Here is a 25,785-nt window from a genome sequence, read left to right on the forward strand (position 1 = left end):
CAAACTTAGAAAAACTACATTTGGTTCCCTCATCCAATTCATTTCTGTACCCTACTAGTCACTGCCCACCATCCAAGGAAGTCCTATTTATTCCAACTCTGTTTTCTTTCCTCAACTAATGTTTAATCCATGTCAGTGTATTACCCAAAATCCTATGTGCTTTAATTCTGCATACTCACCTCTAAAGTGAGACTTAAACTGGAAAGGCTGGTTGTCTGAAATTGTTGAATTGAATATTATGCCCTGATGGAAGGGTCTTCAAGCTTATGATGGGTTTCGTGGAAATAGTTTAAGAGGCCAAAGTCAGAAGTCAGAGTGGGGTTGGATGGAGAATTAATGTGAAAGGCAACTGGAAGTTCTGGGTCGCCATTGTTAATTGAACCAAAGTATTCCACAAAGCTGTCACCCAATCTGTATTTGGTTTCTCCAGTGTAGAGAAGACCACATCATGACCATAAAATGCAATGTATTTGATTGAAAGAACTGCAAGTGAATCATTGTTTCACCTGGAAGGAACGTTGGTCCCTGGATGGAGTAAAGGAAAGACCCAAAAAGCCAGGAGTCGCATAAGAAGATCCCACGAATGGGGAAATGGTTGTTAGTGGAAATGGAAGACTGAACCAGGGAGTTGCAAAATAAATAGTCCTTTGTAATGCTGAAAGCGGAAAGGAGGAGATGTGTCTGGTGGTGGAATCTCACTGAAGGTGGCGGAAATTATGGACGATGATCCATTGAATGTGAAGGCTGATGGGGCTGGCAAGGGAGGATGAGGGGAACTTTTCTCTGGGTGGAAGATGAGGGTATGAGAGCAAAAACAAAAAGGAATGGAATTTTTTTTCCTTTACTGGCTCTGCTTTCTTTCTATTCTTGTTTCTCCCAGGAGATTGCTCGAGAGGCTGTGGTGTGATAGCGCAGGGGTTCCTGTCTGTCAGCTTAGCCTGTTTGCAAGTTCTAAACCTGGAACATTTGGAAGCTTAAGGGCGGGGATTGGAGTGGAGGCGGGACTGTTGATAGAATGAAAACAGCAAATCTGTTACTGCCATAGCTCCTCAAATGTGCAGCTGAGAACTGCAGTAACTTAGACTTCAATGTCTATACTCACCAAATATCTGGCAACTCAACATCACTTTATTTTGCAAGATAAAGGTACACAAAAAGATAGCAAATGTACACCAGAACATTCTCTTAATGTACTATTGAAGAGCTGAGTCTCTGAGACCGCAGGATTACTGATGTAATGGGGAACAAGTTGGGGCTCTTCCAAACTAAGGTTTAGCACTATGCTTTTCCAGTAATTCTCTCTCATCTCACTCATGCCATGATACTTTTTTTTCTCATGTCACTTTTGGTTCTTCTGCTGACCACCATCATTCTATGACTCCTAGTTCATAATCCATTCACCAATAGGAAACGTTTTTCTCTCCTATTCTGTCCAACTCCTTGGTGATTTTAAATATTTCCTTCCAATGCGCCCCCCCACCAACCAAAGAACAATCCCAGCTTCTACACTCTATCTAGCTAACTGAAGTCCTTCCTCTAGTAAATCTCTTCTGCACCCTCTCTAAGACTCTCACATATTTACTGAGGGGTGGCACCTGGAACTGGACACAATACTCCAGTGTAGCTGAACCAATCATGATGGTTTCCTTGCTATTGGAATTGGAATTGGTTTATTATTGTCACATGTACCGAGGTACAGTGAAAAACTTGTCTTGCATACCGATCGTACAGATCAATTCATTCCACAGTGAATTGAGGTAGTAATACAATACAGAATGCAGAGTAAAGTGTCACAGCTACAGAGAAAGTGCACTGCAGATAGACAATAAAGTGCAAGGTCATAACGAAGTAGATTGTGAGGTCAAGAGTACTCTTGTACTCCATACCTTTGCTTTTTTGCAAGAATGCCATTCATGCTTTAAGGGTAGGTGTCTTTGATTTGCAAAGCTGCTTTCACTATAATGAATACTTCATCACTTGCCTGGATGAATGCATCTTTAACATCTCTCAAGAACCTCAAACCCATCCAAGACAAAGTAGCCTGCTTGATTGGCACTCCTATTACCCCCTGTAAAATTCATTCTCTCTACCATCAGTGCACAGCGATTACAAGCAACACACAAGATGCCGGAGGAACTCAGCAGGTCAGACAGCAACTATGGAGGGAAATGAACAGCTGACATTTCGGGCTGAAGCCCTTCATCAGGACTGCAATTACAATGTACCTTGTAGCTATTTACCAAGGCCTCTGACAGGACCTCCCAAACCCACAAATTTTACCACTAAGAAGGACAAAGGCAGCAGGCACATGGGACCACCATCTCTAGGTTTCTCTCCAACACACACATCATTCTGACTCTGAAATATGTCAGTGGTTCTTCATTGTTGTTGGGCAGGCAGCTCGTTCCATACACCACCACCCTCTGTGTGAAAAAACTTGCCCCCCAGACCCTTTTTAAATCTTTCCCCTCTCACCTTAAACCTATGCCTTCCAGTTTTAGACACTGCTACCCTGGGGGAGAAAAGAATATGACTATCTATACCCCTCATGATTTTATAAACGTCTATAAGATCCCCCCCCTCAGCCTCCTTCACTTCAGGAAAAAAACAGTCCCAGCCTATCCAGTCTCTCCTTATAACTCAAGCCCTCCAGTCCTTGCAACATCCTCATGAATCTTTTCTGCATCCTTTCCAGCTTGATCACAACTGTCCTATAGTATGGCAAGCAGAACTGCACACTACACTCCAAATCCAGCCTAATCATTTTGTACAACTGTATCATGACATCCCAACTCTTATACTCAATGCCACAGCTGATAATGGCAAACAGGCTTTCTTCACCACCCTGTCTATCTGTAATGACACCTTCAGGGCTTCAGGGAAATATGTACGTACCCCTCTGTTCAACCACGCTCCTCACAGCCCTGCCATTCACTGCGTATCTTTCGCCTGGTTTACCTTCCCAAAATGCATCTATTCACACTTGTCTGTGTTAAATTCCGTCTGCCATTGCTTTGCTCACTTTCCCAGTTGATCGATATCCTGTTGTAAACTTAGACAACCTTCCTCACTGTCCACTAACCACCAATTTTGGTGCCATCTGCAAAATTAATAATCATATCACCTATATTCTTATGCAAATCATTAATATATGCAATGGTTCAATGTGACAGCTCACTACCACCTTCTCAAGGGCAACTGGGGATGAGCAATAAAGGCTGGTCTTGCTAGGAGTGCCCAACTTCTAAAATAAAGAATAATACAATATTTAAAAACTCTCTGTGCATTGCAATACACCTCCAAAATACCCATATTACAAAATTTCATTATGAAAATTTTCCCAAGAAAGCATTTCCTCCATAAACTGAGAAATTACTGTACTATGTGTTTCCATACAAGTCTAATATTTGTTATTTTTATTTATTCATTTACAAGATGTAGACATTGGAACTTATCATCCACCCCACTTGCCCCAAATTGAAGAGGCAATCAAGAACAACCCCATTGATTGTTGGAGTCATATACTGGCCTGACCTGGCAAGATCAGTGGGTTTCCTCCTGTAAAGAACATTAATAAACCAGATGCTATCTTTACATGAGCCCAGTAGCCTCATGGTTACTGTTATTGAAACTACTTTTTTGAAAAAAAATCCAGGTTTTATTTATCAATTCATTTGAATTTAAGGTCCCAGTGGTCTGGGTGGGATTCGAACTCGTCTCTCTGGATCAACAGTGCCAACCGCTGGCTGTTAGTCCTTTAACTTAAGCACTACACTACCCATTTTACACTACTTTGCATTACACATCATCAGCCACATTGGCCCATTCTACCAGCCTGTCTATATCCTATTGAAGTCTATTGCTATCACCTTGCAGTTCCAAGTTTTGTGTCTTCTGCAAATTTGGGAAGAATGTCCTATACATCCAAGACCACTGTATCATACACATTCCTCTAGTCCGACAACATTCACTACTACTGTTTCCTGTCACTTAGCTAATTTTCTAACCATCACTTCTATTCCACAGTCTTCAATCTTAGTGACAAGCCTATTATGCAAGACTTACTCAAATGATTTTTGAAAATCCATATCCACCATATCAAATACATTTGCTTCATTGACTCTCTCGGTTACTTCATCAAAAAAGTTTAATTAATTTGACAGAACTTTATTTGTCTTTAAAAAGTCCATGCTACAGTGGGTATTTCATTGAGGACTGTCAGGGACATGGAAGACTTAATTCTCTTATTTTCAAGAAACTAAAATTTCCCAGACAACACAGGGCTGTAATCAAGCCAGTGAGAAAGAATTTCAATAGAGGGAACTACACTGGATACTCATGGGAATAGCTCCCAACAGAAGTAGGAATACCATTTCAATAGCAACCTTGATTGGATTGGAGGGGCTTGAGATTTTAGTGTATTTGGACTGAAGAGCTCCTAGGCTTCTGTTGCTGCAGGTCTGCTGGGCCTATGCTTCTTCGTTGTAATCTATCAGCTGCTATTACCACTCTCCACAACTTGGGTGCTAAATTCTAGCCATCAATTAAGTTGCCCTTTTCTGCACCTTGTGCAACGTCTGGATGCATGGTTTCAAGATATGTTGTCAGAATCGTTTATTGTACTCCTCCTTTGCTCTGCAGGAACTCAATCACCTCTTGAGATTAAAGTCCTATTCTACTATCTAAACTGGCCCCAAATCCTATTAACTTTCTTTATTATTGCACATAGTGCTAACAGTTTCAGTAGACTACCCTCAAATTCCACTCCTCGGTTCTGTCATCCGGAATAATACCAGTTAGCCTACATTACAGCTGTTCAGTAACCTCCAGCAATATCATGACTTTGCGTTTGTCATGAAATTGATAAAGTACTTGTCAACCCAGCATCCATTCTATCCAGTTATTTCTATATTTCATCAACCTGATCCCTGTTGTTTGCTGTTAGTTCCAGTTTGGCTTTCCTTCCATAGCACAGCTGGTAGAACAGAGGACTGTAGTGGAAAGTCATGTTATCCTTAAGTTGCTGGTTCAAACTAGCTTTGAAGGAGTGGTTCCTCTTTAAGTCCATTTGGATAGCTGAGTAGTTTAAAGTGCTGCATTCAGGTTGCAGTCACCCCTGGAGGCATGGGCTTGAATCCCACTCCTGATATAGAGTCATAGAGTAACACAGCACAGAAACAGGTCCTTCTGCCCAACTGGTCCATGCCAACCACAGCATCCTCCCTGCTAGACCCAGTTGTCCGGGTTCGACCCATAACCCTCCAAGCCCCTCTCCTCCATGTACCTATCAAAATGCCTCTTAAGTGTTGCAATTGTACCCGCCTCAACCACTTCCTCTGGCAGCTCATTCCAGGTACTCACTATCCTCTGTGTAAAGAATTTACTTCTCAGGTCTCTTTTAAATCTCTCCTCTCTTATCTTGTATCTGTGCCCTCTAGTTTTGGACTCCCCAACCCTGGGGAAAAGACTACGACTGTTCACCTTATCCATACGCCTCATGATTTTATAAACGTCTATGAGGTCACCCCTCATTCTCCTACGCTCCAAGGAATAAAGATCCAGTGTGGCCAACCTCTCCCTGTAACTCAGGCCCTCTGGTCCAGGTGGCATCCCCATAAACATCTTCTGCACCCTCTCCAGCTTGATAATGTCTTTTCTATAACAGGGTGACTAAAACTGCACACAATACTCCAAGTGCGGCCTCACCAACGACTTATATAACTGTAACATAATGTCCCTACTCCTAAATGTGATGCCCTGACTGATGAAGGCCAGCGTACTAAACAGCTTCTTCACCACCCTGTCTACTTGCACAGCCAATTTCAGCGAACTGTGCACATGTACTCCCAGGTCCCTCTGTTCCACAACACTCATACAGTGAATGGCAGAGCACTGACAAGTCCTACCTGCTTTGAATGTCCAAAATGCATCACCTCACACTTATCTAAGTCGAAATCCATTTGCCATTCCTCAGCCCATCTCCCTAACTGATCAAGATCTCTTTGCAATTTATTGTAACCTGCTTCACTATCAACAAGACCCCCTAATTTAGTATCATCAGCAGACTTGGTAATCGTGCCATGTACATTCATATCCAAATCATTTACACATATAATGAATAACAGAAGTCCCAACACTGACCCCTGGGGCACCCCACTAGTCACATGCCTCCAGTCACAGAATCGACCTTCAACCATCATCCTTTGCTTCCTATCATCGAGCCAATTCTGAATCCACCTCACTCGCTCCCCTGAATCCCATGCAACTTAACCTTCCAGATCAGCCTGTCATGTGGGACTTTATCAAAGGTCTTGTTAAAGTCCATGTAGACAACATCCACTGCCCTACCTTCACCTATCCCCTTAGTTACCTCTTCAAAAAACTCCAAAAGATTCGTCAGACTTGACTTCCCACCCATAAAACCATGCTGACTATTCCTGAACAGGCCTTGACTATCCAAGTGATTGCAGGTCTTGTCCTTCAGAATTTCCTCCAGTAACTTCCCTACAACTGAAGTCAGGCTCATCGGCGTGTAGTTCCCTGGCCTATCCTTGCTACCCTTCTTGAACAATGAAACAACATTTGCCACCCTCCGATCTTCTGGAACGTCACCAGTGGCTAACAACGAAGCAAATATCTCTACAAGGCCCTCTGCGATTTCTTCCCTGGCCTCCCATAAGGTCCAGGAGTGCAGTTGGTCAGGCCCTGGGGATTTGCCCACATTAATGCGCTTCAAGTCTGCAAATACGTCCTTCCTCGTAATAAGCATATGATCCAAGACCTCACTACTTATCACCCTCATTTCTTTGGCATCCATGATATTCTCCTCAGTAAACATTGACAAGAAATGGACATTAAAAATCTCAGCTATCTCCAGTGGCCCTGATGATCTTTAAGAGGACCTAGTCTCTCCCTAGTCGCCTTTTTACAGTTAATATAACTGAAGAACCTCTTGGGATTATCTTTAACCCTGCCTGCCAAATCCATCTCATACCCTCTTTTTGCCCTCCAATAAGAGCAAAATGAATATTCAATTCATTATATTGGTGGTGTGTTGGTACAGCCATTAGTGCTACTACCTCGCAGCTCCAAGAACCCGGGTTTGATCACATTCTCCCTGTGAGTATGTGAGCCTCCTCCAGGTGCTCTGGTTTCCTCCCACATTTCAAAGTTATGCTGGTTGGGCAGGTTAAATCGCCACTGTAAATTGTCTGTAAAGTGCAGCTGGGTAGTGATAGGATGGGGGTTGGGGGTGTGGTGTAGTTGATGGGCATGTAAAAGACAATTGGTCACTGGGAAATGAGTGTGATTGATGGGACTGGCATAGATTCGACAATGGCCTTCTATGTTGTGTGAAATATAAACATGAATACAAATATTATCTGGAGACAAAAGAGACTGCAAATACTGGAATCTGGAGCAAAAAAGAAAGTACTGGTGGAACTCAGTGGGTCACGCAGCATCTGAAGAAGGAAATGGACAGTCAACATTGTGGGTTGAGACCCATCAGCCACCTTAAGAGGTGGGATAACTTTGGAGCTGATAGAAAATGGTTGGCCCTATCATCCAAAGTCAAAACCATTGTAGCCAGAAGACACACATGGAGACAGCTCTATTTAAAAAAAGGTGCACATGTGCATTTGTTTTTTTTTAAATGGAAGACAATGAACTGTGCCATTTAATAATAGTCTCAATTACCCATGTTTCCTCACCCAGCATGCTAAATTTCTCTTCGTTATTGGATAACATTAAATAGAAAATCCAGGTCCCTTAGTTATTAATATCAGCCAATTTGTGAGGTTGCATGCTTTTGATATTCAGTTCAATTGGGAGAAAAGTGGGGAGAAAAAATATAAAAAATTGGGCATCTCAAAAATGCAGTTAGGTGACAGAAAGGTGTCTGCATTATCTTAATTGAAAGACAGAAGTAACATACAGCAAAGTCAATACCTACATGGTTTGCTGATAAAACTGGTTTTACTGAGACAACAAAATATAGAAGCATTAATATTTTGTCACTCTCCAAAGTAGGCCAAACATAAATGACAAAAACAATAATAATTCCAATTTTGCACTGGAATAATCATCATCCTTTAGATTATGCAACAGCAGTTAAGGAGGTGTTTAGCATAACTTTAATTTTAAACCATATCCCATATTTGTTTGATTGCCCTTATTAGTAACTGGATTAATTGTCAAATTAAAAGTAATCAATTATAACCTTCACCCACATACGCAAGTCTATTTCTGACACTAATGTTACAATCACCCTGACTCATGTTATTTATTCAAGCACTTTTTAAGTAATTTTAATGTTAAGCTGAAAAATTGAAACACTGACCAAACTGTATCACTCAGGCCATCTACCAGTTCTCAGATTTGTGATGTCATGTAAACTACCCATTTCAAAAAAAAAATCAAGGAAATCAGTCTCATCAGCCTGCAAGATTAATGTGATATCTTTGAAAGAAATCTCCATTTCTGTGTTCCACAGTATGCCATTTCCAATCACCAAAATACACAAGTAACAATATCCTAGCTGATGAGAGTACGAAGCTTGATAAAGAATTTTCATGTAAGAACATAGAATGTACTTTACATTGGCCTTCTATAGAATGAAGGATATGTTTAAGCTGTGACCCTGCAAAACCTACTATTCCAACCCTCAGTGATGCTGACAGCATTGGCAAGAAATACATTTCATGGCTGACAATATAATACTATAAAGGAGTACTAGGATGTTAATCTTGAGTAAATATTGGATGAAAAGGATTGATAGGATTTAAACAGGCTGGGACAATAGCTAACCCTTAAGAAAGAGCTGTGTGGACATTGTGCTGCGTGAATAACCTGTGCCCGCTAATTGCATTCAGGAAAACTATTAAATTTGTGTACTGCTTTTTATACAATTTCAGTGTGCAGCCAGCACTATCTTCAGTCCTTAATGAATGCATGCATTAGAATGGAGCCTGATATCACAAGTGATTAGTAGTGCATAAAAGTAGACTTAAAAATAAAGAGGAGGCGCTCTGTGGATAGAAGAGATGATAGAAGTTTTTCAAAAAGTAATTTGATATTTCAAGAAATGGTTGAACACATGAGAGACTGAGCACCAAGATTTTCCGACGATGCACCATAGGCACTAGTGGAAGAGGTTGACCTGTATCCGCCTGAGAGCAGGAGGACCTCCACAAACATTATCAAGTGGTTATCAGCATGAGTGGTAGTCAATGTCAGGGGTGTTCCATGAAAAACCTGGATGCAGTGCAGCAGGAATTTTAAAAATCTCATTCGAGCTACTGGCCATGCTTCTTTAAATGGCACACTCTAAGCATCATATTCTGCCACAAAACAGCAGAAGCTTCATCTATGCTCAGTCTCCCTGTCCTCCCTTTCCTCCAGTTCCAACAACCTTTAGTCAACTCCAAACTTCATTTGCTTTACATCAGCCTCATACACATACTATTGTTGCAAGTCACACTCCTCAAATCACAATAAATGCTGGAAATACTCAGCAGATTGGACAGCATCCATACATAGAGAAACAATCAGCATTTCAGGTTGTAGACCCTTCATCAGAACTGGTGAAGAATTTTCAACCTAAAACATTGTCTGTGTTTCTCTTTCCATTGATGGTACCTTACCCACTGAATACTTCCAGAATGTTGTGTTTTTATTTCAGATTTACAGTATCTGCAGTTTTTTTGATTTTCATTCTCCTCAATCCTATCTAGCTACTTAATCATGATAACCACGTACAAGATATTCACTGACATATTTCCCTTTCCTGCAGGAGAAGGTGGAGCATGGAAATAGGTATGTAGTGTTTATCCCTAATGACTTCCCTGACGTCCATCCCTTAAACTGGCATGATAATGGATCTGGATCACACAGTCTTAAGGACATGAGATTTCCTTCCCTAGAGGTCAGTAGTGAGCCACACTTTAAAAAAATGTCTGTGGAACCTTATGGGCCACCATTACACATGCCATATTTTTAAAGTCAAAGTCGAGTTTATTGTCACTTGCACAAGTACAGGTGCAATGAAAAACTTGCAGGGGCATCTGAGGCACATAGCATCATATAAGCATCATTCACAAGAAAAACATAAAGTATACACAATTTTTACAAGAAAGATTCCAGATATACTTAATTTCTTCAATTTTGATGGAATTCAAACTTTTTTTTCTGGAAACTAGTCCAATAACTTAACCACTATCCTACTGCATTGTTACCATATTAATGAATATAGAAATGGTCCAAAATACATTCAACTGCAGAAGCAGTGGCAAGAACAAATTCACCAACTAACCAAGAAGTATTTCAAGATCCCTCTAATTTGCATGGGAGTGAGAATCTTTTTTTCACTCTGTTTAACACAATGTGTAGCTGAACAAGGTTAATCCAAGACAAGGTTTAGTTAGTGACTTAACAAAAGGCAGTACTGGGGCCAAATCAGCATTGCAAGGAATTTCACCAGATGGTCAAAATCACCAGACAAATGGTCTTAACAACTAAAATTGTCTAATAATGCCAATTCAGCCAGGACTCTAGCATCTTCCAGCAAAGTAGCGGCAGGACATCGGAAGAACCCTGAGGAAATTCAGGACTAGTTTATTCCCAACTGTGTTTACATTAAGGCTTTTCTGACCTTTTTAACTCTATGGACACATGCTCTAGATACCCTCTGACAATCTGGATGTTAGACTGCAGTGGGTGATATTAGTCACTATGTGAAACTAATACCACCCACTGCAGCCTTTCTATCACATAGCCAGAGATACTACTCATCAGCCATTTAAAACATGAGGGTGCTGATAGATGTGCCTCAGAAAGGCCCAGCTCTGACCTGTGTCTTGCAGATTGGCTGGAACTGGCCTACCTATGGGTGTCTGTGGTGAGAGACTGCTCCACGTAAAAGCATGTTTGATGGGCAGGTGTCTGTGATGCTGAGCTATCTAAATTATTGTAAAGTGTTGACCTAAACACGAGTCCAGTCACTCCTCCAGGAACCGTCACTCACAATCCACTCACTCAGTGTTTAATTGGGCCAGATGCAGATGGCCTCCTTTACTGGGCCTTCACATCCTGGAGTGAAGAGGCCTAGTCTGGACAGTGACTTTGCTCCAGTCAGCACAGTGAGGAGACCCCCAACCCCAAACACCCCATCTAGCCTTTGACAGCCAGCAAGGCTGAGGCCAAGATTTTTCCCACTGTACCAGTTGTATTTGATTATCGTCAACTCTGCTTCTCTTGCCACATGTGCTTTCCAGATGTGACGAGGATACAGGAATGAGATAGATCGGCTGATTGAGTAGTATCGTAATTAACAACCTCGCACTCAATGTCAGCAAGACCAAGGAAATGATTGTGGATTTCAGGAAGGGGAAGTCGGGAAAACACACACCAGTCCTCACTGAGGGGTCAGCAGTTTCAAGTTCCTGGGTGTCAACATCTCAGAGGATCTATCCTGGGCCCAAAACATTAATGCAATCACAAAGAAGGTGTGCCAGCGGTTCTACTTCATTAGGAGTTTGAGGAGATTTGGTATGTCACCAAAGACTCTTATAAATTTCTATAGATGTACGGTGGAGAGCATTCTGACTGATTGCATCACAGCCTGGTATGGAGGCTCCAGTGCACAGGATCGCAAGAGGCTGCAGAGGGTTATAGACTCAGCCAGCTCCATCATGGGCACAACACCCCTCATCATCAAGGACATCAAAAGGAGGTGCCTTAAGAAGGCAGCATCCATCACTAAGGACCCTCACCATCCAGGACATGCTCTATTCTCTATTACCATCATCAGGGAGGAGGTAAAGGAGCCTGAAGACCCACACTCAATGATTCAGGAACAGCTTCTTCCCCTCTGCCATCAGATTTCTGAATGGTCACTGAACCCATGACAACTACCTCATTATTCCTTTTTTTTTGCACTATTTATTTATTTTTGTAATTTATGGTAATTTTATGTCTTTGCACTGTACTGCCATCGCAAAACAACAAATTTCACATCATATAAGTCAGTGATAATAAATCGGATTCTGATTCTGCTGATTCTGACCTGCAGAGTACATTGTCTTTATATCAGATTTTCAGCATCTGAAATTTTTTTTTTTGAGTATAGTCAGTATACGTTACACTAAAGGCACCAGTAACTCTGGTCAAGAAGACAGATTAGCCAGAGCTTGTGACCAGTGATGTCCTGTACCTGAGAGTGTGTATAGATTTTGGATGGGGTCAGGATTTCATGTGCATATTCTGTGCTAACAGTTGAATATAATTTTAAAAGTTTTGAAGATAGGAAGAAATTGAGCCTGGTGTGTATGTGCCACGTCTTTGCTACAGCAAATTAAACTTAATCTCTCTGCCCTGGTTTCTCCTCATATTTTGTTGACTGCAGAATCTTAAGAGGTAAAGGAAGAACTCACTACTAATAAGCCCCAGTAATTACCCTTAGTGGAGTAATCAGCCCACTTAATAATGACAAATTAAACCAGAGCCTTATGTACTTGTATGAAACAAGACTTGCACACAAAGACAACTGAGACATAAACCCTCAAGGCCATACCATAACAGCTTGTTAGGGGGTATAAGACACTCATTACTGGAAAGTGAATGGAGTTCATTGTTTGGAAGTGACTGAGAAGTGAAATTTCCACCTGACATGTCCGGATTCGGATGGTTCATTGACCTGAGCTCATCTTGGATTTTGTCATAGTGGTTTGAGCTCAATTGTACCACAAAGGAGTGATATGCATTATTAGAGTGAGGAGATTTTTTTTAGAATATCACAGATAAGTGATATTTTAACAGTTATTATGTTCTTTTAAAGTGTCCTTTTCATATTCTTTGCCTTAGTTTTGCAGTGGTAGAAAGATGTAAGTTTTCTCATTATCCTTGGGCTCTATGTGGTCATATTAAATAGTCTAGCAAAGGGGTTCTTTGTCTAATGTATAGGAAAGAATGTCCCTATAAAAAGGTGGAAAGCACATTTCTGGCAGAGGGAGAAAGAAAGGTCACAGATATTATGACTGTCCAGCTGTATAACCCAGCTGCAGACAGATGTGTGGCACTTTCTCTGAAGTGTCCAAAATTATGACAGTCTTAGATAAAGTGAATAGGAAGAATCTATTTCCTGCACCAGAGAAGAATAAATCTGTAGTCCCCTATTTATAATAACAGTTAAAACCAGAGAGAATTGAAGAACAATATTTTCAGTTCACAAGTGGCAGAACTCACTGCTGCAAAGAGTGGTTGAGGTAGAAACCATCAAAACATTTAGAAAACACCTGGATGAGTATCTGATGTGCACTGCCAACAAGACTATAAACCGAGACCTGGTAAGTGGAATTAGTCCAAACTGACCACTTTTCAGCTGACATGGATACACTGGACCACATGGCCTCCTCTGTCCCATACATTTCAATGATTACTACTCTTGTAAAAAGAATTGCTCTAGGTCACTAAATGCCATATGGAAGGGAATTTCTAGCGATAATTTTTCACGTTAAATCACAACATCATTTGGAATGTAGAGGTGTTTCATTATTTATCACTTGGACTTTTCGACAAAGTTGTCCTTGGCTTGGGTAAATCTGATTTACTGTATTGGGAGATAGTTAGCCAATTGATTGATTTTTCCATTATCAAACCTTTGAAGATGTTATGCAGAAACTCTAATCAAGCAGTTAATTATGCACAAAAATATTCTTCACTGGTAACTAATGCTTCCATAAAAATAAATCTTATTACCCTTTAAAGCTCTAAAACTACTGTGAAAAGTGGTTACACATGAAACATTAACTTGTCTTTTTTTTCCACAAACACTGGGTATTATCTCACAAACATAAACAGAATGTCCATCTCAGCACCATGTAATCCTCCTGTATTTTATCTGAGAATAGTCTTGATTTAAAACATGGTAGTTTATTAACCAAGAATTACTATGCAACTAGTGACAGATGAACTGAGCTGTGGCTCTGTTGTTGAGAGGAGACATCATGTAGAACTTGGATGCTATTCTGCAGGGATTAAGAAATGGAAGCTCATTCCTGACCAGTCTGGCAAATTTCCTGATCATTCAACAGAATAGGAAAAGTCTGTCTACCTAGATTTCTGGATATTAGAGGAATCAAGAGATACACAGATAGTGGAGGAAAATTGTGTTGTGATGGATCAACCATGATCTTATTTAATGATGGAACAGGCTCGAGGGGCTGCATGGCTTATTACTACTCTTATGCTCCAAGTGACAGAATAAAATATTTCATTCTTATTACATTACGTTGCAGTTAGACAAATCAATCTATGCGTACCCAAACATACCTGCATGTTTTCTCGAAGATCAGTTGCTTCCCGCAATTGCTGGACAACAGTCTTGAATACTTCATCTATAGATTTTATCAAGATTGTTCTCATGCTAGCATATTCTCTTGACTTTTTAGCTTTCCTCACAGAAAGACCACGTTTGTGAGGTTTCCCTCCACCTCTTCGGTTAGTGATGGCCACATGGACAAATAATGAGGCAAATGGTAGAACTTCACCTGTCAATGACTGAAGTGGCACATGTCTGTATCCTGGTTGCAAGCATTCAAAAGGGATTGTGTACTGAGCAATAAACTCATCTCCAATGTAGTCATCATCCAGAACCACAAATCGTACCATTGCCAGCTCAGGGAGGTTAATCTGGAATTCAAAACTCTCATCAAAAATAGGGTTCTCTCCATTTTGATTAACAGTTTTAGTCCTTTGTTCTGCACAGTCTGCAGGTATTCCATGGATCTCGACATACACATAGGGATCGACAACATCCCCCTTAGAACCTGAGCCTTTGGGTTTCGGAAAGTTTTGGCCACTAATGATTTTTATGTGGAGTAATTGAGGAGAAACACCTGGCACTGAATCTTTAGTATTGGCACTAAAATAGGACACCTCTTCTCTCATGATGGCAGGACGAAGCACATACCCACAATTCCCATTTTGACGGAACCAACCGATATTAAGGTCCATCATTAAACCGGGCGTCTGGTAATTCATTGCAACTACTTGGCAACCACATTTCCAAAAGTCCTGAGGATTCATGTTGCTCGAATCTATCCTCATTGGATTTGGATATATTCTGGCGAGAAAACGTTTATTGTAATTCACGAAGTCCTTTGGGTATTCGTTGGCAAGTCTACTAGCAATTACTTCATTGAATGAACAAAATTCCCAGAATTTCTGATTTTGAAGTGACTCTGTGAAGTCCTTAAACAGTACAGATTTACAAAGACTCACCATGTCCGAGAGCTCTTTGCAAAGCAGAAATCTTTTGGGAGCTACATTCTGCTGATCTGCATTCTCACCTGTCGTCTTTTGTGACATTTCTGCTCCTTCATCTTCATCGGTAATGTCACCCTCAAGACCTGTGCAATTTTCTGGCAGCTTTTTCGCCTTTAACAAAATTTTGTACTTAAGGACTTCAGGGGAGGGTAAATAACTGTCTTCCACAGTTGGGGGCTCTGTATACAGTTTGTCTCCCAAGGTTTTTTTCATATGTTGGATCATTACTTTCTGCTGTTTAACTGAACAGTGATTTTCCAGACATAAAATCAAAGGGTATTCTGATGCAACAAAAGCATATTTGTTAATTACATCTATAACACGGTGGAAGACTATCTGAGATGTCATTGTGTGGCCTGTGTAGATGATGGGTTCGTTGTCAGGACCATCCCATGCATCCACTTCAATACTTCGGCACCCCATTTTCAGAGCACGAATATATCCTGTGATGTCTGAGGGACCTCGGAACTGGTCCTCAATCAAGTAGGTGTTGTGTGATGCATTAATGTAATAGTGAGACACTGGTTGCGTCATATCCTGACAAACTTTCTTGTGCTCTGGATCAAATATATGGCATTCTGGTGAAATGAGGTACTTAGTAAAACCATCCAAGGAAAGCCAACCTTTTTCCTGTCCTTCCTTTGATGGTTCATACTTCTGAATAATGTTCATGCTCACTTGTTCTGTAACATGTGGCATTCCCTGCTCCGCCTCCAAAAACATCATCAGGTCCTTGGTATCTAGAAATTCTTTATTGCTTGAAAATTGGACTAACAAAAAATATATTTCTGGTCTTGTGCAAAGCTCATGATATACTTCAATAAGTTCCTCTTTAATAACATCTGTTCCTGTTTTTCCTTTTGCTTTGTGCAATTCTTTGAATTTCAATTCAATTTTGGTATTTTTTAGCCCAGAGTTTAGACTTTTAATAAGCTGCACAGCTCTGCTAAATGATATGTATCCGACATCCTTTGTATCAGCTGTAGCAAAAACACTTGAAAGCCACGATGCCCTCATATTATTGTGACTGCTGACTATCATATCCAATGTGTGCTTCCCATAAGAGATCAGGTACCGTAAACCAGTAACCCAAATATTTGCTACATCTGCAGAATTCGCTACAAGGTCCAGTGACTCATAGTTTTCTCCATATATTATTGAAAATGCACAATCTTCTGAAATATGATCATAAATAGCATTGGTGCGGAACATTTCCGTATTTCTTCCCGTCCGAACCTCCTTTATTGACGTTATGTCAATTTTCGCTTTATCCGATTCTTTCTTTGAAGGATCCCATCTAAGGGATTGCATGTCTGCATCCAAAAGGAAATAACGATGATAGACTCTAGAATTTGAGCGAATCTTTTTAAGTTCAGACCCTTCAATCATTGAATTGATACAGTCACTGGCACTGCTGATCTTCTTTTCTGTCGGCATGCTGCTGAAGGAGACCGTTTTCTTTCTCTCCCTTCGTTGTCTGCTGCCATCCTGGAAAGAAGAAAGAGGTCTATGAATAGAAATGCTTACATCCAGGATCTATGATAGCATATGTAAACATCTGGTCCTTTTAGGTTGAAGGAGCAAACACATTCAGCAGAAGTACGGCGAGTCCACTCACAAATGAGGCAATAAATAATATAAACAACAGTTTGTTTTCTCCTCAGTTTGTTAACGTGATTCAGTTAGCTCAGAAATCCTGCATGTTAGACATGAAGAGACCAAAGATTTACTTCCCCTATTCACTTCAATTCATGGTCATAACCAGATCACTGTGGAAGACTGCAAAGTGGAAGTTGGGCAATTCTCATCAGGGAGTAAGAGCAAACCAGGAAGAGACTAAATAATGGGGATTCTTAAAGCATGCAGCAAAAAGGAACAAGTCAAAATCTTGCTCAAGCAAAGCCCAGCAATCTAAAGTTCATGATAATAAACAACTTACAAAGAAAGCATTAAAATAGTAAGGCTCAAAAAAGGATATTTCTCTAAAACTAGTTACATATCAACCAAAGTTAGTGTCCTCAATCACATTCTCCTTGAGTAGTCTGAACATCAGAAATACATCAGAGCATCCAATTAGTAAGCACCTCACCTTATCTGCCTATGTATTCAAAGCAAAACATTGATTAGAAAGAGACCACCATAACTTTCTGATAGTTGAATAATATCATAAATTTAGACTACTTACGGAAAAATGACTTTGTAATAACTATAATTTATACCTACTTGTGATAATATGTGTAGGCAGCTACTCCAGCAATTTATATAGTACACATCTTGACACACAAAATGAAAGCAAAATCTCACACTCGTTTTGATCTGCATACTATCTACTCAAACAAAGAACACTAATTTTATCTATATTGAACTAAAAATGAAAAAAAGATCATTGAAAATAAAAGTTCAAATTAAATAAAATAGTTACCAGTGGCTGTATTTGGATGTACACTTGAAGAACTGTAACCTGAAGAGTTACTGACCTAGTATTGGCAGGTGGCATTAGGTGGGTAGTAATTTTTCAACCAGTACAGACATGATGGACCAAATGGACTCCTTCTGCTTCTACTTTCTACAACATTCTGTAACAGTGTGCACAACACACCAGCTTAAATGACATAAATGGTGAAATGAAACATATGTCACAAACGGCAGGACATGTCGCTTCCACACAACAGGCCAGTGATACCATTTAGCTAATGCCATGAGCCTCAACAATAAAGCACAAGACTTATATTGCAAATTTTGTTTGCACTTTAGTCAATTCTTCTTTAAGATAATTTTGTTTGTATTATAAAGGATGAAAAAAACCCTTGAAGTATTAAATTACTTATGTAACAAGCTTCTTCTTATTTTTTTTAAATATTGCTTGGTTTTCAATCTCTCTTATAAAAAGGTGATGTTTCATTATGCATCTCAAAAAATATTTTCTGCAACATTCCCAGACTGTTTAAGGTGGTAAACTAAAGAAAAACTTCCCATTTAATATAAATTACAATTTATCCCTGTTTGCAGAATGATTAAAATTGCATTACTATTTGGACTTTTTGCCACACATTAACCCAGTGCTTCCAGTGTTAACAATTCAGGAAACAAACAAAGACTCCTGAAATTATCAATTTGCTCAATGCATTCACAGTGTCGCTTATTTAATTTCCCCAAGATGAAATGGCATATATGCAGTTTAAATCACCGTGGATTTTGTGCATGAAGCCTACAACACCTTTATTCTAATTTACTGGGTTTTACAAAAGTAAAGCAGAGGTCTAGGCAGTTACCATTTTTAACCAGCCCATGGTATATCAAAGACAAAATAAACCATGCCCAGGAAGCAAAAAATTATAAAACTATAAACTAGCAACTAGCTTGAAGGGCTCAGTTGTTTTAAAAGTGAAAAAAAATGCTCAGATAGTAATCTGAAAAAGGCAACCAAAGCAGTGATACATTTATGTACAAATTATTTAGTTATTTGCTCTTCATTGAATGTAGACAAGTACAGTAATTAAAGGGCATGGTGTTCAAGTAAGTATTTAGCAAACAATTTTTCAGGAGACACTAAATGCTCTATTACTGTTAAAAAATAATCCGTTAGATAACGTAATTGAGCTTTTGTTCAACAGCACACATTCTGCAAGAAAATGGTATTGTAAACAGCACAATATTTTAAAATATACAAACTTTCCACAGTAACTCTGATGTCGAGTGTACATAATGACAAATACAAATGCAAGGAGACAAATACATAGAACATAACAGCACAGTACAGGCCCTTCTGCCCATGATGTTGTGCCGACATTTTATCCTGCTCTAAGATCTATCTAACCCTTCCCTCCCACATAGCTCTCCATTTCTCTATCATTCTTATCTTATCTTATCATGTACCTATCTAAGAGTCTCTTAAATGTCCCTAATGTATCTGCCCCCACAATCTCTGCCGGCAGTGCATTCCACGCACCCACCACTTTATGTGTAAAAAATTTACCTCTGACATCCTCTTTATACCTTCCTCCAATCACTTTAAAATTATGCCCCCTCGTGTTAGCCATTTTCACCCTGTGAAAAAGTCTCTGACTGTCTACTCAATCTATGCCTCTTATCATCTTGTACACCTCTATCAAGTCACCTCTCATCCTCCTTCTCTCCAAAGAGAAAAACCCTAACTCACTCAACCTATCCTCATAAGTCATGCTCTCCAATCCAGACAGCATCCTGGTAAATCTCCTCTGCACCCGCTGTAAAGCTTCCACATCCTTCCTATAATGAGATGACCAGAACTGAACACAATACTCCAATTGTGGTCTAACCAGAGTTCTATAGAGCTGCAACATTACCTCGCGGCACTTGAACTCAATACCCCAACTAATGAAGGCCAACACACCATACGCCTTCTGAACAACCCTATCGACCTGCATGGCAACCTTGAGGGATCCATGGACATGGACCCCAAGATCCCTCTGTTCCTCCACACTGCTTTCCACGAGAAAGAGAACAATCCTGTGAATAGCCATATAGAAATAGCAGAAAAATCCTTCAACAATCAAGGAGAGGCAGTTTACAGGTCAGAATCAGAATCAGGATTATAAACTGCACCATTGTATTCGGACTGCCAGACTCTAGAAACAACATAAAATGGACCTTCAATAAAATGATAAAAGCAATCAGTGGCGTACCCTTCCATTACAAGACACACAGTCAGTACATAACAGTTTTGGAAGCACACTACACTGCTGGAAATGATCATAGGGGAATGCTATTCTTCAAAAAGGGACATTTTCTATACAATCTCTTGGCTGCATCAGCTCTTCTAACAATATAAACTGTGAGTTCATGGAATATGCAGAATAAAAAAAAACATGTCTTTTGGTGTTCAGGAAGAAAGGGTGAATTTCAGAGTCTGGGATGGGAGGGTGTTTCCACTGGTGTGTGGGAAATCATGTGCTTTTGCATGGTGTTGGTGTTTTTTTGAACTGAGCTGCATCTAGGTCTCAATGATTGGGATTTTCAAGGCATTAACAGCAAAATTTTAAGGAGCTATCTCTAAACTGCAAACAGTCAGACTATAAGCCTGATCAAAGTGTGAAGATCTAGGGGTGGGGAGTTTGCTGCAATACAGCTGCAGGCAAGACTTTCATACACCTGGGCTGAAATGTTTTTGTGGATACACATCAATTGCATGTGATAGGGGAAGCTCTTGCAGTTGATGGAGGCTTCCTGGTAATAAGTGTTAATTACCACATGCTGAAATTAATGACATCCTGCACTTTTGGGAAACACTGGGAGCCCCAGACCTGAGCGCCTGCACTTTCTGACTGGCCTCACCATAAGCAAACTTGATGTAATTGCCCTCCCTGACAAATGAGCTATCAGTCACCTGCCCTAAGCATTTTCAGGCAACCGACCTCAAGCTGCGGTGCATCTCTAGCGGAACTTTGAACAGGCCAATAAGTTGAGGGTATTGTCGACTTTGAAAGTCACTGTTCATCAGGTTTTGATTCAGTAGGTGGTAAATATCTGTCATCACCTAAAACACAGTCCCCTGGGATGCCATTATTCAGGCAAATGAGAGGTAGGGGTTGGCACCTCCTGTAGGCGGCACCTCTCTGCTAATCCCCTCCTTTTGGTGCAGCAGTAGGAATGCCTGAAGCAGCCTGATACCATTCCCAAGGTTTGTTCATGTTTTTCATGGTCTTCCCTAATCCAAATTTACAGCTGCATAAGCACCATCAATATGGATTTGGCTGCTGCGAATTCCAAAGTGAAATTCACAAATGGACATTAAAATTGAACTGCAAAGTTCATAAATTTAGTTCCTATTTTTAAGCAGTTTCTCCAAGGTTTTCTCACAAACCTCCCACCATGTCCTCAGTGAATGGAGCCTTTCACAGAGTTCCTCATGAAAGCAGCTGCAAGCTTTGCCTGTCAAATCTTCCAGCTCTTCCAAAGACACTGTGCTTTCATTTTGCTTTCACTGACAAATACCAAAAAAACTTGAAAAACCAGGGTTAAAGTTCAATAGTCCTATTTCTGTCACTCCCAGTGAGTGATTAACATTCTGAAACTGGCAACCAGTCTCTAAGGCACAGATTAAATGTGGAAGCTGATGAGTTGGATTTGGTTTGCCAGCACACCAACAACTTCATTGTATTTAACTTTCACCCTGTCTTAAACCTGCTTTCTCATGAAAGTTAAAATTCAATGCAATAAGTCACATGATTAATTTTAAACAAAGGAGTTTTCCAAGTCTGTTGACCAACTTGTATTTCTCACATCTGAATTATGTGATCATTTATCCCACTGTATAGGACTTTGTCTGACATCTGTGTCTATAAAACTGCAGTGACGACTCTACAAAAATAATATCGGTCTGTGAAGTGCTTTGGGGCTGCCTGAAGACATGACAGATATTAAATAAATGCAAGAATTTCTTCTTCAATAACAGAATCACAGAAATTTACAGCACAGACTGGACTTTAGGTTTTGAACCATAGCCCTGCTATTTCTGGCTCTTCAAATGCTCATCCAGGTACGTCTTGAATGTGAAGAAAGCTGCTTCTATTACCTTTTCAGGTAATAGATCCTCAGTACTCACTGAATAAGAAAATGTTTTCCCAGCTCTCCTGCACCACCCCTCCCCCTCCACCATCTCTCACCAACCTAACTAATCCTTCTATTAATTAAATTAAATCTATGGCCCCTAGTTACTGACCATTTCTGCTAAGGGAAGTAGATCCACTCTGTTTACCTTTTCTAAGCCTTTCATAATTTACAGACAATTAAGGTATTTATAAGGTATATGTAAGGTATTTATTTATTATCACATGTATATCGAAACACACAGTGAAATGCATTTTTTGCGTTACTGAGAATGTGCTGGGGGGCAGCCCGCAAGTGCTTCCATTCTTCTGGTGCCAACATAGCATGCCCATAGCTCTTAACCCGTACGTCTTTGGAATGTGGGAGGAAACCAGAGCACCCAGAGAAAACCCACACAGACACACGGGGAGAACGTACAAACTCCTTACAGACAGTGGCGGGAATTGAACCAGGGTCACTGGCGCTGTAAGAACATTATGCTAATTGCTGCACTATTGTGCCGCCAATTAAATCTTCCCTCAGTCTCCTTTGTTGCAAAGGAAATCAACCAGCCTAGACAGTCTTTCCTCAGAACTATAATTCCCCAACCCTGGCAATATCCTTGTAAATCTCCTCCATACCCATGCTATGCAGGACATGTACTCCAAGATCCTACTATACCAATACATTTCTTAGTACCCTGTCGTTTATCATGCAGTCCCTCAAGTTGCTTTCATTCCTCAAATGCCTAACCTGATACTTCTGTGGACTGAATTCTATTTGCCAATTTTAAGTTCATTGTTCATTGATATCTTCTGCAACTTTCTTCCTTGCTGCTAATCATACCAGTTTTGGTTTCATTGGCAAACTTCTTAACTGTGGCCTTTATATTCAAATCCAAATCATGTATATGAACCTTGAAAAGCAAAGCACCTAGCAGGGAACCCTGCAGAACCCCACTGCATACAGCCCTAAGACACTGAAATTCCAATCAACCTTTCTGAGCCAATGGCAGAAAGCAAAGAATAATGTTAAATGGGACTGTATGGTGTTTACTACCTTGAGTGGAAATCCAGGGTCTTAAAGTACCTTGGTATGTTACATCATGACCTGAATGACAAAAAATAATTTAGGTTTTTATTGCTCTTTTTAATCCTGGCATTGTGGTTATAAACCTACTTCACTTGGAAACTGTGTCAAGTGTTAGCTCAATAGAAATTGCAATAAATACTTTATTGGTCACAGAGAAACATGCCTGACAGCAGAGGCAAGTCACTTAATTTAAATCTAAAAGTAATGAGACCAGATTTTGAATTGAAGACAGAAATATTTTCCATTTTCTTCTCCTTCAAATCAAGGCGAAGTCAGCTCAGCTGCATGTTGCAGCGCCACAATGCATTCTATTTTGATCCAATGAAACCTTCAGTGCTTAAAGCCTTCCATCACAATGTTCTAAGAGATGGTCATAAAGAGCATGAAAAACAGAGGAGAGAGAGGGAAGGGAACAGATTAAAAAGCCATGCAACATGCACCCAGACAAGACACAAACAAATAAGAAAACAGCGCTGTGTGAATCAGATGCAGCAAAGCCAGTAAAACTGGCTAGGCAGGATACAAAGTCTACAAACAACATAAAAATTGAGGATTATAAAAAATGAACAACAACAATAAGGAATATGGGGTCCAATTTAATGTTAATAAGGTAAAGCAAAAAAATTATGCTATTTTAATTCTAAAAATGAACTGCTGGAGGTAAAGCAGGTATACACAGCTTCTGTAAAGGCAAAGGACTTCAGATGCTGGAATCCAGATGAAAAACAGCAGGCCAGTCGACTGAAGAAGGGTCCTGACCCGAAACGTTAACTGCCTGCTTTTCTCCACAGATGCTGCCGGGCCTGCTGAGTTCCTCCAGCATCATCATGTTTTTCATCTGTGAAGGCAAAGGTATGGTCAACATTTCAGGCCAAGACCCTGCATCAGGACTGAGAGTGTAGAGGGAGGATGGCTAGCATAAAGTGGTGAGAGAGAGGGATGAGGTGGGGGATAATGGGCAGATGAAACCAGATGGGGAAGGGAGAGAAGGAAGGTGGAGACATAGGCTGAAAGGTGAGAAGTGGAATCAAATAAGGGAGGGATGATGAGCATGTGGAACCAGATGGAAGGGAGAGGAAAGGTAGGCCAAGGGAGAAGGAACCCAGGCAGATAGGTTGTGAGTGATCGAACAAAACAGGGGAGAAAATGAGCACGACGATATGTATACATAAATATGTTTTAAAAGTACAAAATGTTATTATGTCTGAAAAATCTTGACTTTGTGACAGGTATTTTGTTATCAAAACAGAAACACAGCATGACATGACCACAAAGCATAATTCACAGCACAAAGTAAAATTAAACAATGACATCAATATCCTATATTTTAAAATTACAGAAATATCCTTCCTTGGTGATGTGCTATTAAAATTATTTATGTAACCAGGCAATATTTTGCAGATTACAGCCAATTTACAACTACTATTAATGTAATCTTCTTCTAAAATAGGTTGGGAGTATTTTTGTGACTGTGGAAACTAACACAAAATAACATTGAAGTACACCTATGGCCTATTATTCAGCACTTTAACATAGATAGAAAGTAGCAAATTAAACTTGGAGAATCACTACATCATCTTCCTACTGAGAATTTAAAGATTGTAATAACAGTCCTCACCAAAGGATAATATACCTTAAACTGGCTGATGTTGCATTCTAATGTCACAAACTATTGCAACTTTCTTGCAAGCTTTCTTTAGGCTTATGATGTTCAAAAGAAATAAATAATACTTTTCTTCTGAATTTAATCTTTTATTGGACTTTTTTCTTGACAGTTTCCCACAAATTATAGTTAAACGTAAAAACTAAAAATCCCACAGCAAAAAAATAAGCAAATGTAAATTTCTTTAAGAGTCCTTACATAGTAATATGTTTGAAAATAATTCTGAAGGGGCAATTTTAAGTGAAATAACATCTGTGTGGGTTGTGAAATCTAATTAATGCAATTAGCATGTGTGTAAATAACTTTATTAAAATAGTTTCCAAACTGTGATTAATAGGAGGTAGTGAGACGGTGATTTGTGTAAGAAAAATAACCCATGGACTGCATGAATGAATGATATAACAGATGGTGAGTAGTAACACTAGTTATTGCAAAATCCACCTGAAGAACAAAGTAATCATTGCAATGTTTAACATATAAATGCAACATGACTAAAATTCAAAAGGAAATACTTTGAGTTTCCTATGTCCTCAGGGTCCAAAACCCAGATTATGGCCACACATCTCTCCATACAAGTGTCACATTGAACTGTCCTCTGCTGCTGTGGGATTCTTTTAATTCAGAGGATCGCTACCCATGGTGTCAACTGGGGAACAGTCTTACAAAAGTGAATGAAAAAGGAAAGAAAGTGATGAAGTGATCCATCGTATGGTGTTGCATAAGAGACCTAAAATGTTATGCTCGCTGAATTCAAAATAAATAATTCCAAGAATAAAGAAAGTGCAAATTAACCTTTTAAATGCTATAGAAAATTGTCCATATTACTCGAGAAACAAGTAACCTAACAGCATAAACATCAAATTCTTCTGCTTTAAGTAAACCAAACCATCACCCCCCCAACCATGCTTCTTCTTTTCTTCCCTTTCCATGCCTCTCTCTCTTTTTTCTCCTTGCCAATATTTTTTCCCCCTCTCCTTCCCTCCCCACATGGGGCACCTGCTTCCATACTGACCCATCCCCGGTGGATCTGCTCTCCCCTCCTGCCCCACATCTGCCTATCACTATCTCTTACCTGCATCTACCTATCACCATCTTGTGCCTACCCCTCCTCCCCTCTTTTGTCCACCTTTCACTGCTCT

The 25,785-nt window shown here is 40.0% G+C and overlaps 1 protein-coding gene across 3 annotated transcripts in view; it reads right to left on the minus strand.

Annotated features, from left to right (window-relative positions):
- Positions 1-25,785, minus strand: part of LOC127570378 (inactive phospholipase C-like protein 2) — a 215,368-nt gene that overhangs the window by 75,229 nt on the left and 114,354 nt on the right. For all 3 annotated transcript variants that reach the window (XM_052015895.1, XM_052015894.1, XM_052015896.1), the window contains one exon: positions 14,329-16,812. In XM_052015895.1, the coding sequence (XP_051871855.1) occupies positions 14,329-16,761 (2,433 nt within the window). In that variant the 5' untranslated portion in view covers positions 16,762-16,812. The remainder of the gene's footprint in view (positions 1-14,328; positions 16,813-25,785) is intronic.

This window comes from Pristis pectinata, chromosome 5 (assembly GCF_009764475.1).
Source record: "Pristis pectinata isolate sPriPec2 chromosome 5, sPriPec2.1.pri, whole genome shotgun sequence".
NCBI classification, from domain to species: Eukaryota; Metazoa; Chordata; class Chondrichthyes; order Rhinopristiformes; family Pristidae; genus Pristis; species Pristis pectinata.